This window comes from Microtus ochrogaster, chromosome 18 (assembly GCF_000317375.1).
Source record: "Microtus ochrogaster isolate Prairie Vole_2 chromosome 18, MicOch1.0, whole genome shotgun sequence".
Classification (NCBI taxonomy): domain Eukaryota; kingdom Metazoa; phylum Chordata; class Mammalia; order Rodentia; family Cricetidae; genus Microtus; species Microtus ochrogaster.
The window spans coordinates 40103752-40118285 of NC_022020.1; the positions used below are offsets into that span (position 1 = coordinate 40103752).

At 43.6% G+C, this 14534-nt stretch overlaps 1 protein-coding gene across 2 annotated transcripts in view; it reads left to right on the forward strand.

The window, feature by feature from the left end:
• The window catches only part of Snx24 (sorting nexin 24), a 152765-nt gene that overhangs the window by 83533 nt on the left and 54698 nt on the right, over window positions 1-14534 (forward strand). For both annotated transcript variants that reach the window (XM_026783394.1, XM_026783395.1), the window contains exon 2: window positions 6749-6832. In XM_026783394.1, the coding sequence (XP_026639195.1) occupies window positions 6749-6832 (84 nt within the window). The remainder of the gene's footprint in view (window positions 1-6748; window positions 6833-14534) is intronic.

Here is a 14534-nt window from a genome sequence, read left to right on the forward strand (position 1 = left end):
TGCCTAGGAAGCAAAGAAAGAAGAGGAGGGGCTGAGCTATGTCCTTTAAAGGCACAACTTCAGTGACAGGAGGACTTCCCATACGGCCCTCTTGTTAAGATTCTGGTACACTGGGCAGTGGTGGCGCATGCCTTTGATCCCAGCACTCAGGAGGCAGAGGCAGGTGGATCTCTGTATATTTGAGGCTAGCCTGGTCTACGAAGCAAGTTCCAGGACAGCCAAGCCTGTTAGACAGAGAAGCCCTGTCTCAAAAAAAAAAAAAAAAACTAAACAAACAAAAAATATATGCATGCATGCACTCAATGCATGCACGCAGATACACCCAAGCAGGTAGCACCAAACTGGGGCCTAAACCATTAACATCCAGGCTTTTGTAGAATAGTTACGATCCAGAATTTGGCACCTGGTCCCAATTCTTCACTCAGCCTGCCTTGGTGCCAGGTGCTGTTTAAGGCATTGGCAGCATCAGGATATTTTTGCAGGCCATGTTTTTGATCTCAGGTCTGAAGTTCACCTTTGGAAGATGCAGAGATTTGATCTGACTCCCAGAGCACCCCGAACCAGAAAACACTTTCTGAAACACTGACTACAGGTCCTAAATCCTAAGCTAAAATCCAGGGATGTGATTTGAGTCACTGGAATGACCACATGTTTTAATTTTGAGTGGGCTTTGACAGAGGCGAATACACACTCCCTATGTGCACACTCTGGGGTCAGCGCCTCTGGCGGTGGAGACAGAGAGGGGCAGATGTGGTAGCTGGGTTACCTGGAGTCACCTTGTCCTCTCTCCGGTAACCTCCCTAAGAAAGAGTTTTACCAGCCGTTATTTAAGTTAATGACATAAATAGGCATCATTATTGGGAAGTCTTATTACAAATCAAGACTGTGTGATAAGAGCCAGCTCTTCACAGGCAGTGTCCATCCGCGTGATTGGGGGTGGGCTGGGGAGTAAAGAAGGAGATGGTTGTGGTGACAAGGTTCACTAGGTAAATTGCAGTTTCTGGAAGGTTTTGGAAGCAAATAAATTTTGTTCTCCACCCCAAGCCATGGATCTGTGATTAGGGGACACAATCTATCGCTAAGTAGTTTGTGGGAAGAAAGATGGATTCTTGTTTAACTGTGTGACAAGTCGAGACAGGTTGTCTTTAGAAGCCCATGGAAACTGTTTTCTGCTTTCTTCTGGGGATTTTGTCCACCTCTTCATAAATAGCAATAATTTTCCCTCTTCTTGTTCGTCTTGCGACCAAGGCAAGTGTTCTCTAGCACAGTGCTGTCAAGAGTTCTGTCTTGTTATGTTTATTTCAATGGCAAAGATACCGTATCATTGTTATTTAGAGATTTGCCCAGTTAGTAAGTAGTGGAGATAAAATCTATTTTCATTCTAGTAGATCCTAAAGAAGAATGGGAAGGCCCAGAGAGCAGTTCTCTTCTGGGATGGCTCATTGTTTAACAAATGTGATTTGTTAGCACAGCTCAAGCAAGCCAAGCCGAAGCGGCATTCATATTGTATTGAGTGTCTAAGTCAAAGTCACGTGATACTGAAGCTAATGAAAAACTATGTAGGCAATAATGCATATGACCTGATGGGTTTGAATGCATTTTTTTCCTCACTGAATTGATTGATTGGTTTTGTGTCATACTGGTGATGTGGTTTAAAAGAAGAAGAAAAACGAAGACTTTCATAATCAAATAATCAGTCAAAAGACAGCCGCTGAAATCACCACTAGGGTTTAAGATTGAAAACCTGAAGCCGTGAAATTATATCTAATCCAGCAATCCCACAAATACCAATAAATGCAAGACAAATATTTCCTTCTGTCTCTACAGAAACATTTCAGACATTTGACCTAACTGGCATCATTATTATGATGTCTGAAAGCAAAATATGTGCAGAGGAGAAATAAGATGTGCCCAGGGCCCCAGAGAACCCGGAACTGAAGCATCACAGCTCTCAGGAATCCATAGCCCTTCTCATGCCTTGTATCTCAATTTTCAAGTCTCTGCTGACTCCCAGGCACTTTGCAAAATGAACTTAACTTAGCTGATCCCATCCTTGTGTTTCTTTCCCTTCCACATTCAGCTTTCGCCATGAGGATGAGATTAATTTTATAAAGCATTTTTTTGAAATTACCTGGCGTGAGTGAGAAGGAAACACGGAACACCCAACAAACCCGCTTAGGAGTTTATTAGAGGGGGCGTGTACAGGGCCTGGGGAATCGGTGTGGAGAGAGAGAGAGAGACAGAGACAGAGACAGAGACAGAGACAGAGACAGAGACAGAGACAGAGACAGAGACAGAGACAGAGAGGGACAGAGAGAGACAGAGAGAGAGAGCGCGCAAGAGCGAGCACTGGGGGTTGGCGTGACTACGTCATACACAGATGACAGGCTCACGCATGCGCACAAGGGCTTAGCTGAGTCAGTGGATGTAACCACTCATGTGCACACATGGGTCACAGAGAACCTTTTAACATTTAGGCACTTCTACCAGAGGGCTTGTCTGCACATGCATGGCTCTAGAACTCTGAAGTGTCAGCCTTATGGGAATGAATATATTATAGTGTGTGTGTGCGCGTGCGCATGCACGTATGAGTGTGCATTCCTACACTCACATCTTTGACTACATGTGTTGTGTGAAGGACTGCTTTGTGGAATTGATTTGCTCCTTCCACTTTTATTTGGGTTCTGGGGATCAAAGAGATCACCAGGTTTATGCATCAAGTGCCTTTACCTATTGAGCCATCATGCTAAAAATAAAAGTTTTTTTTTAAATCAAGAGATTTAAAGGCTGTATCTATATCATGTCTTTTCTCATGTTTTTCCTTCCCATGGTCATTTTCTTTTTAAATGAAAATAGTTTTTTTCATGTAATATATTTTGATCATATTTTCCCCTCCTTCATCTCCTCCCCAATTCTCTCTACCTCCCCACCCATTCAATGCCACACCTTCTCTCTCTCTCTCTCTCTTTTTAGAAAATAATCAAGTATATAAAACAAACAAACAAGAGTAGAACAAAACAACAGAGAGGGACAAAAAGAAAGAAAAAGTATGAGAAGCACATGCACAAGCAGCCACACACCTGAAACCCATTGAAAACACAAAATTCATTGTATTTTTATACTGACAAGGTTTTAACATACTTACAACCTGATGTGTAATAATAATTGTCTTCCATGATGTACAGATTGAGTCTAAGAACTGAGCACAGTAATGAATGGTTACCACTAGTCTAACTGTGTTGTGTATGTTTATATGTATTTGTGTGTGTTTGTGTGTGTGTATGTATTTCTGTTTTTACTGTGCAATCAAGAAGTGTGCTTAGAACTGTAGAGGGGAAAGCATTAGTTCACAACCATTGAGTGTGTGCTGCTCAGTGCAAACTATTTCAAGAGTTATATCAAGCAAAGCTTGGTACCAAATCATGTTGTATTTAGTTTGTTTTATATTTGAACCTTTACATTGAATATAGCCTTTTAGAGGAGTGGTGTCAGAGACCATGGGAATATACAGCAGGTAACAACTAATGTTCAGATGTCAACCCACCAGAGGAATGATTCTCTGATGGAGGAGAATCCCATCTAAGCAGAGCCTATGGGAACACAGACTCTGGAAACTGTTGCTCCTGTCTGTCATTTCGCATTTGCTAAAGCAGTTATGGTGTCTCCCCAACACCTGCACTGTAGTGTATAATTTCATATGATATGTATTTGTAATCTCATGATTGTTTCTCAATCTTATGGGCACAAATACCTATGGATGGTCAGGAAGATGACTTCTCAGTAAGCTGTATAATTTTGATATATAGAAAAATATACTAGGATATGCTTCATAACCATATCTATTGTCCCACGAGGACTGGAAGACACTGAAAAGCCTACTTTGTTCCTTTTATTCAAACTACACACAGTTAGCTCATTTTTACTTCAGAGCAAGTTCAAACTAGACTGAATGTTTCTGTAAATGGATCATAAGCTAAAAACTTTACAGATATGCACTTGGCCAGAGTTGCAGATGTCTAACCAAGGTTATTAACACAAAGCAACCTAAAAAAAAATGCCAATTCTTTGCTTGCCAAGACTGGCTGATAATACCTGACTTTCTATACAGATCACTCTGCAGCGTATCTCACAGGGTCCTGTGTTTCTGGTCTCTGATCACAGTCTTATACCTCGAACCTTGAAACCTTGCACTGCCATGGTAAATGGCTCAGCTCCTATCAGTTACCCAAGGAATGTGCTATGACCAATGAGATGCAACTCTTGTAACTTTTTTTGTATTGACTCAAGCTTCCTGTAAAAAATATATTTAAGCCAGGTGAACAAAGAAGCAAGGGAGAATTGGATAGAGTTACTCCTGTCCTTAAAAGGGACAGCTTGTACCATATATAGAACCCAAATCTCTTCTTAGGAGAGGCTTGAATTATTCATTAGATGTTTCTAGTCTGGTATAAGCATTTTTTTTCTATGGAGGTGACATGCTTTGGGTATGTCCATGGGTAATTTTTCTTGACTGTGTTAGCTGAGGTGGGAAGATATACCCACTGTGGGTAGCAACACTCCCTAGGCAGCAGATACTAACAAGTCTAAGAATGGAGAAAGTGAACTGAGCACTAGTGTGTATCCATCCTCTCCATTTTGTTGTTATTCTGGGGTTCTTTTGCTTTTTGTTTTTTTGGACAGTGTCTCTCCATGTTGTCTTGGAACTGTCTAGTCTGTGCATCAGACTGGCCTTGAACTCACAAGTGGTGGGATTAAAAGTGTGTGCCACCACCACCCAGCTTTCTTCTCTGTTCTTGATTGTGATCTAGTGTGACCAATTCTCTCAAACTCTTGTCTTTTGCAGTGACTTCCCAGACCTGAAGGACTGCAGACTAGAATTCTGACCCAAATAAATTCTTTCTCCTTTAAGTTGCTTTTCCCAGGGTATTTTATTACAATAACAAGAAAAGAAGGACACACTTTGCAAACCTGGGGGTAAGGCTGGAGAGACAGCCCAGTGGTTAAGAACTCTTGTTATACTTGCTCAGGGTGTCTGTTTCCCAACACCTACATCAGACTGTTCAGAACCACCAGCATCTTCCAGGGGGATCTGATGCCCTCTTCTGGCTTATTCAGACACTGCATGTATATTGTACTCATGTCTGAAGGTGACGCTGTAGGTTGAGTGTTACTGATATCTGTCCTATGGATTCTTCAGCCAATTAAAGGGGCTGTTGTGATGCCACCCCCAAGTAACCAGACCCGGTCAGTTTTATCAGCTCAGTGGCTGGAAACGACTTTGATTCTTGCCACATTGTTTTGACCAATAAAGGGGGATGCCAGGTTGAAGCCGCCTGCCTCTTAGATCTGTTTCTGGACACGTCTATCTAGTTCTCTTTGTGAGAGGCTTTTGCAAGAAGGATTATTTCTTTGGTGAATAACTAACCAGTGTTTTTCTAAGAAGCAATGGATGTGTATCTAAGAGTTAGCATATGTATATTTTAAAAGAAAATAAGAAAAGTGTTGAGGAAGAATTCTTAAAGAAATGAAATGTTAATATGAGATATTGATTAAATTGATAAACTTTTTCCAGCAAAATTTTTTAAAAGCAGGTTTGTTTGTTTTTTAACTGCGTCTTACAGTGGAAGAATTTGTGATTCAAAGACACACAAAAGTACAGGTAGCATTTATGTTTGATAGTAAGTCTGAGCTAAAATAGTTGTTGCATACAAAGCAGAAATAAAGGCCATTGGGCTCTATTTTCATATTGAAAGTATAGAACCCTTCATGTCCTGTGTTAAATACAAATACATACTATATTTTGGATAAACAGGGTTTTTTTGTTGTTGTTATATTACTCTGTGATGCCCTTTGTTCTTTTCCAAGGGTTAATTCAAACTGGAATTCAAACTTGCCAATATTCCCTTATCTCGGGGTTTACAAACTCTCACTTAGCAAAACGAGGGTGAGACAGAGACTCGGGAACGGCCCTGGCTCTTTATTTCCTGCCAGGTAACTCCTCCCTTGCAGAGTGGAGCCTTGTTTCCACGACTCTCAGTACCTCTCAGCGCTCTTCCCAGTCTTGACCCAGTGACCCAAGGATCAAGACGATGTCATGTTAGTGCCTACTAATTAGAGTGCTCAGAGCACCTCTGCCTCTGGCCTCTCAACCTTTTGGAAGTGAGAGCACAGGCTGTCACTCACATCAGGCCGGGGGGGGGGGGCGGCGGGGAATGAGCCCTCCCTGCATTTGCCCTGTTTTGCAAAAAGCAGGATAAGCCCAGCTGAGACTAGAGACGAATATGCAGGTTAGGAAGAAATTAACCTAAAATGCAGCGCTGTTTGCATGATCGTCTCAGATGACACCTGCCTTCCTTGAAGCCCCCAGTCAGGGTGCCCCGTGACTGCGTCCTCAGGGGTCCAGCTTTTGCAGCACACGCTCAGCTCTGTGCGGTCATTGTCATTTGATGAAGTCATTTCAAGCGAAGGATATTCTCTGCATAAAAAATGAATTAGTGTTTCAGTGCATGGGAGTTTCCCTGTCTGTAGACACATTCTTGGAGATGCTAAAGTTAGTGGGTGAGGATTTGGTTCCAGGGCTCATTAATCAGTGTTGTTGGGTCAGGGTCTCCTGAGCCTTCTGGGTTCCGGGAGAATCAGCTTCTGTAATTAAAGGGATGAAATATATCACAGTCACAAACTTACCACATCGACAACTGAGGGGTTTGAACTAGTGGAATTAATCTCTTTAATTTTTTTTCCCCCTTAGGTGTTTAAGATAGAAGTGCTAATGAATGGAAGAAAGCATTTTGTTGAGAAAAGGTACAGCGAATTCCATGCCTTGCACAAAAAGGTAATCTTTGGTTTTATGTTTTCCTCCTTTTCTCTGTGTGGCCCATGATATAATGTTAAGATTCCATCCTGTGTTCCTCAGAACATTGACTGTCCACTGTGTATGTAGTTTCTTTATAATGGCATTAATTTCCTTTTAAAATCGATTGTCCAGTTAGTGTGTTTGGTTTTTATTTCTAAATAAGTGGGTTTCCTGTCACAATTGCTTGCATATGCACATCTGCGGTGAAAGCTGTTTGCAGTACATTGCATCAAATATTAAAGGTTTACAATGAATAAGATCAACACCCTCATCTGTCCAAGAAATACATTTAATGTTCTTTACTAAAAAACACAAAAAATCACTATGCAGCAAGAAATTTATTAAATTCAACTTAAATGTTGTGTACCTAGACACGCTTATGTATCTTCATGTATGTGTTCACATGGAGCACATGGAAAGGGTCCCATCCCCCGTTCCCCGCCCATAGCTGTGCTCAGAGTTGGGAAGAGCAACTATACCAGAATGATCGGTGCTTTAGCTCTGAGGTCCTTCTCAAAGTCATGGAGTAAAGAAACAAAAGTGCAAAAGAAATAACTGATACTCAGGAAAAAATGGTCACTGAGGAATTGAAAATAAATACTTAAAAAAACCCTCCAAACCAGGCTTAATTTTTTGTGGGTTATGAATTACTTGGGTGCTAAATTTTTCACAATAATTTGAAATACCAAATGAGTGTAAAAAAAAATCACAAGTGATGAGTCAGTTCAAATTTATCATTTTTCTTTCCACATATCTGTGACTAGGAGTATATCACACACACACACACACACACACACACACACACATAAATCACTTATATATGTATATAAATGTTATATTCACACATGTGAAATATATGTATGAAACACATGGATGCACGCCATAATTAGATAGTTGGGCAAGAAGCCAGAAATGGGTTGTTAGGAGAGTCTTTTAGTTTTATGCTTTTTAATGTCTATGTATTTATTCTGGGACACATCACTGCATAAAAGATGTCATAATGTGTTGATTCTGAACGAAAAGGCTTTTAGAACATTGTGAAAAGTTTTTCCACTTTAATCAGAGAGTAGAGAATTAAGTCTAAACCGAAAGATTAGCCAGCCTGTTTCCCTGTTGTCTGTTTTGAGATTTTTGTCTGTCTAGTTTCAAACAGGGTCTCACTCTGGCTGGCTTAGACTCTACAGGTTTCCCTCTGTTCCTCCTCCTGAGCGCTGGGCTTGGCCTGCACCACCAGGCCCTCTCCCTCGCTTCTTCTTAGAGATGTTCTAAACTTTTTTTTTTTAAATGATGGCAAATCGTTTAATTAAGTAAATTTAATTCTCCAGTTAGCATTCCATCAAGTTCAGGTTTCCTCCTGGAGAAACCATGCAAATTCCTACAGATTTCCATCGGATGCTGCCAGGTATAGCACGACTAATAAAAACCCAGAGACAGATATTGGGGTTCAACCTGAAGGTCAGAAAAGCGAAACAGCCAGCCACTGGCTCTTACCTCTGCCTCAGTCTGAAGTAATGATCTTGCCTCCAGGAATCCTCAGAATGATACTGTGTCTGAGAACTGTCTCCTCCCTTTTCTAGGGCCGGGATTAAAGGGGTACACCACTACTGCCCAGTTTCTGTGACATACTAGTTGCCCGGTTTCTGTGACAAGCTAGTGTGGCTACTGGGATTAAAGGTGTGTGTCACCACTGCCTGGTCTGTACAGTTGACTAGAGTGGCTGTTTTATTCTCAGAACTTCAGGCAAGCTTTATTTATTAAAATACAAATGAAATATTGCTACAGCCAGAAGACTTGTTTTTAAAAAGCACCAGCCCCAGGGACCTCAGAGAGAAACAAACATAAAATTGGAGTTCCTCTTCTTCATGGGATTCTGTTTTGTTTGGTTTTAGGAGCAAACAAATTCCTCTAGGACCCTGGTAAACTAAGTCCCTACGGAAGGTTGAGGGCAGGTCCCTCTCCATCTGCACACAGCTTCTCCCTGCCAGTCTAGCCTGGCCAGCTTGTCAGGTGCAAGCCCCTTCCTAACCCACTGGGTCAGCATGAAGTACTCAGCGACCAGCCCAGCCCAGCTGAGCTCTCCAGATACCAGGGGATCGACCCCATAACAGACACAGCAGGGTGACTGCCAATTAGGCTGGCCCTGTCCATGGGGCAGCCCACAGACGCTACTTGTGTGCAGACCGGCTTGCTCACGCTCTGCCCTAGGACATTTTTTTTCACCCTCTCGTCAGCAATCAAGCATTGTCAAAACAAAACAAAAAAAAATATCCTGTACTTTCTCTTGGACTTGTTCTTTCAATTTCTGCAGTTCCATTATTTATAAACTTTGTCCAGTTTCTCATAATGAAGCTTGGTAGAGTAAATTGTGGAGTAATTCTCAAATCTCTGTGACAGAATTTAAGACATCCTTCTAGGCACGTGAGCTCCAGTTTGGGGGCAGGGGCAGGCTTTTGGTAGACCGTGCTGTTTGACTTTGTGGGACTGCCACTGCCGTGTTAGAATTGGTAGAAAGGCAAGGCCAAAAGGCAAATGCGTGCGTTAGTGAGATGTAAAAGTGTGTATCCCTCTGTAATCTTAACTATAAAACTGCTCAGAAGCACTGTGCCAGTAAGACTGAATGGAGTGCCTTGTGCAGGCTTTAAGGCGCTGCTCCCCACCGAGCAAGCCTTGTCATCCAGCTGTGCTTTTGTCACCCTCTGATGTGGGGTTCCCCTCTGTATGCTGTGAATATGTTTTATTACCATTGGTTAATAAAGCAGCTGCTTTGGCCTATATCAGGGCAGAATAGAGCTAGGTGGAAAAACCAAACTGAATGCAGGGAGAAAGAAGGTGGAGTCAGGTAGCTGCCATGTAGCTGCCAAAGGAGAAACATGCCAGAACCTTACCAGTAGGTCACAGCCTTGTGGTGATACGTAGATTAATAGAAATGGGTTAATTTAGGATGGAAGAGCTAGCTGGAAATAGGCCTGAGCCACTGACCAAACAGTGTTGTAATTAATATAGTTTGCGTGCGATTATTCGGGTCTGGGCGGCCAGGAAACGTAAGAACAGTCTTTGCCTACAACCCTACACTACATACACAACACACACTAAATATGCACACACATACACACCACACACTACATACACACACACCACACACTACATACACATACACCACACACACTAAATATACACACCACTTATACACACATCATACACACACCACATACATACACCACACACACACACACACACACACACACACACACACACAAAACGACAATGCTTAGAACTAACAGTTCAAGGTTCGGAGTGTTGAAGGTCCTTCTGGCCTTTCTCTTACCTGACCGTTCTAGAATGTCACTAGGTCCTACCATCTCATTCTTCCGCATTCCTGCCATGAGCACCCCTTGGTTTTTCACTGTCACCCCAGAGCGGTGCTATTTTGTCTTGTGCCAACAGTCTGGCCCTCATCTTTTTCCCTTTTCTCTACTCCATGTGAGTTTGCCTGCATTTCCAGACCTTTCTCCGCTCTCATTGATGTGGGCTTGAACTGTCTACTGTGCCACAGATGGTGACTCCCCGGACAGTGTTCTCAAACTTTGTGTTAGTTCCCCATTGCTGTTACAGCAAATAACAGCAGAAAGGACAGCTTAAAACAAGGCACATTTATTATCTTGCGTGAAGTGGGTGGACAGGGCTGCATTCCCATAGGAGAGTCCGTTTCCTGCCGGTTGTAGTTCCAAGCTGCTGCCCACATTCCTCGTGGCCCTTTCCATTTTCCAAGCTGGCAGCCACCATCCTTCCTGCTCCTGCCTCCCTCCTGTCATCTCCCGTCTTCACAACCCACATTGGGCCCATCCCAATAATAATCCAAGACAGCTATTCCGTATCAACATCCTGCATTTAAATCCTGTCTGTAAAGCCCCATTCTGCACAGGAGCACCACTCATGGGCTCTGGGGATGAGGGGGTCTCAGGTGTCTTTGAAGGCATCATCATTCTGTCCACTTCCAACCACCTACTGGCCAGCCCTGTTTCTGCTGCTTCTCCTAAGAAAAGTTCCTGTTAGCCACACCCAAGGACATCCTGTAGAGGCCCGCACTTCCCTGTCTTTGCCAGGCTAAATGCCCACCATCTGCCCGTGTGTTAAAAACAAAGCAGGACATTCAAGTTCTCCAGCGCCAGCTGCCTGTTTTTTAATCTTTGATTTCCCCTTCAAACACCTGTTCCATTTAACATAGACATTTCTACTTAAACAATTAAAATTATGTCTTAACACAATCCAAGCTTCGTTATCCCACATCTCCAGCTGGGTTCCAGGTTCCCTGAAAGCTCATGGTTCCCTCACAGGCTACAATGTCAGGTGTGTACTGCTGCGCCTGCCCCCTCCCCGCACCGGCCTCAGTCTTCTCCATTGTATTTCCAACAGAGTTAACTATCTGCTGTCTGGGATATTGGAGAGCATCATATGTGTTCTGTGTGAACGTTTATGTCATTGGAAATCTGACCTCAGGTTCCTCTAATCTCGGTTCCTTCATAGCTTCTGCTGTGCCCAGAGGAGGTAGGGGTGGCAAATTAAACAAGATTCCATTCTGTTCTTTGGAACAAGGTGTCCCCTGGCTCAGGCACAGGCTCTTGTGAGGGTCGGCCTTTAAGTATGTGAAGACACCAGCCCCGTACCCCACTCACACCTACCCCTGCCAAGTCACTCATAACTTTCCACGGCCGTGCCTGCAGAGAGCTGTGCTGTCGCAGGCCCCAGCCTCCGCCCCACACTGCAGACTTCTGAGCGTGGTTGGCGTCATGCTCTTCCAGCTGTTTTCTGTCAGCTCCAGCCCACCCCTTTATTCACAACGTTTTCAGGGAAATACGGGGCTGGCTCATTTTCGAATTAACTATCCTCATCTTTTGTTACTGCCTCCTTAGGGTTTGAGTCAAATATCGCGTTCTCTTTTATTCAATGTAATGAAGTACACATTTCAGATGAACTAGAAAACTGCTCTGTGGGGTCAAACCAAGAGAGCAGCACCCCTGTACCAGCTCTGAGGGAGCCCTGAGAAGACTGAGTGATAGGATACAGGAAGGGTTATCTCATGGCAACCCAATTCCAAATAGCTCTGCTTGCTTCTTTTCCTTTCTTTTCTTTTCTTTTTTTGTCTCTGCTTATTCAGATGCTTTTGTTTCCATTCTTTTTTATTTCTGTCCTTTGTAAAATTGTTTTTGAACTTCTCTGGGGGGAAAATAGTAGGTTTTTCTAGCCACGTCATATGCATGTAGGTCTTTTCTGTCTGTAATAAGTTCTCAGCGAGTTCTATCAATGTCGGAAGGGAAAGGGAATGGCTCCATCCTGAAAAGGTACATGTGCGTGCGCAAGTGCTTATCTGCACACACATCAGAAAGGTCCTTTGCCCCGACGCTGTGTAGCGGGACAGTTAATCATCAGATGAAGTAGACAAGGAGGATTTATCTTGCGAGCAGCTGAGCCCTCCTGGAAACCTATTGTCTTGGGTTTGTCTCTAATCTGAATTCTTGCCCCCCCTCCAAATGTGTCGTGGAGAAAGTCTGTGTGGCGATCGGTTCCCTCCGTACCCTCCTGTAAACAGAAAGGAAAGATGCCTTCAGTGCTGTGTCCTCGACATGCAGAGAGAAAACCGGAGAGACAGCGTGTAGAACATTGTGGGGGGTCAAAGTCAGGTTGTAAGGCTTGCACAGTTGTCTTGCCTCCCCTTGCCCCATTTTAGAAACACTCCTGTAGGGTGCATCCCCATCCCCACTCACTACCTGTCCATCCGTTGGCCCTCCCAGTGTCCCGTTGCAGCATAGTAAGTCACCTCAGACACAAACCTTCAAGTAACCGTTGTCACACAGAGTCTCCATGGGTCAGGAGTCAGTCTCACTGGCTGTGATCAAGGGCAGCCATGATGTGGTCTTGTCCGCTTAAGCCCGTGTCTATGCTCACTTGGACAGACTTCTGCCTGAATCTGTAGGAGTGATGCCTTGTATTGCTGACTGTTGATAGAGGCAGCTCTCAGCTGCTTGAGGCCACCTCTAGCCCTCGCCACTTCCTGAAAGCCATCAGTCTGCTAGGACTGAGGGGTACAGACATGTAACCGTGGAGGTGACTATCCCACGGTAGTCCCACATGGAAGGAGTTAGGTAGGCTGTAAACACCAGGGGCCAGTTTGTGCATTCTGCTCACCATAGCTCTTTTGCTGTGTTAGGACTTCACTCTCAATGCAATTTAATTTGGTTCTATGTCGAATAGATATATATATATATATACACAGGATTCAGACTCCTGGGTTTGCAGAATTCTGTATACTCGCTCACACATTAGCTCCACATGGACATCTAGAGACATCTCTAGCATAGATTTTCCTTTATGTTAGGAGTGTCTAAGGTTGTATGTCATAGAACTTTGACCAGTTTTCTTTTTTAAAAAATATTTGTTTATTTATTTATTATGTTTACAATATTCTTTCTGCGTTATGCCTGAAGGCCAGAAGAGGGCACCAGACCTCATTACATATGGTTGTGAACCACTGCGTGGTTGCTGGGAATTGAACTCAGGACCTTTGGAAGAGCAGGCAATGCTCTTAACCTCTGAGCCATCTCTCCAGCCCCTGACTGGTTTCCTTAAGCAAGTAAGAGATCTATTGTTGTTATCCTCAGGAAACCTAAAGTCAGGCACCCCAAGGGATGGAGCTAGCCTCAGTATCCACCGTCCAAACATGACTTGACTTTCTGATTATAATAGAGCTGCGGCCACTCCAGGCTTCACTTCATACTTCTGGCAGAAACAAGTTCTGCTGTCTTTCTGGGAAAACAGAAGTTCCACCCAGTAGACTTGTGCTACGTTTTAACAAGTCTCAATTGTGTCCCATGACCACGGTGAGGATAAGGGAACTTAGGAAATCACGATTTTCCATATTAACATGTTGAACTCTGAATGACATTTCCCCCTGTTCACAGGGTATTAAACAGAGCTGACAGTGGTTGTAAGCACAAAACAGTGGTGACAGTCACAGATGGGATTCTGTTATTCTTCCATGGGCATGACCAGGCTCCTGTTGCTTTACCATTTCCAACTGCACAGCTTGTGCCTGGTGGATGAAGGTGTCTGGTCTGGCTCCACCCATTGTATAGGTCATTTACATAAAGGGTGGATGAATGAAAAGAAGGAAAGATTCCCTTCCTCCGCAACTTCTGAGAGCCTTTCTTGGATTGGATTGACACCTCCTCTGCTTTCTTCCCTGTGACCAGGATGCACTCACATTCTTATTTTTTTTTTTATTTTACTTTATTTTTTTTTTATCTTTGGTTTTTTGAGACAGGGTTTCTCTGTATAGCTTTAGTGCCTGTCCTGAACTCTCTCTTGTAGACCAGGCTGGCCTCGAACTCACAGGTTGAGATATCCGGCTTCATAAGCTGAACCCCTAGTAGATTCTTGGACTTTCTATTGATGAACAGCGGTTGTTGGGCTGGCTGGCTCACAGCCGTATTCATTCTGTCAGTTCTAGAGAAGTCTAATACAGTCACTGAGCTCAAACCTGACTTTATGACACCGTTCAGTCAATAGCAGGCAGTTCATCAAGACAGCTGCCAGAGGGGTTCTACACCTGAAGGTCTGCCCTAGCGCCATGATGATCTGACCTACCTTGCCCACCCACAGCCTGCCACACCTGCCCACATCCACT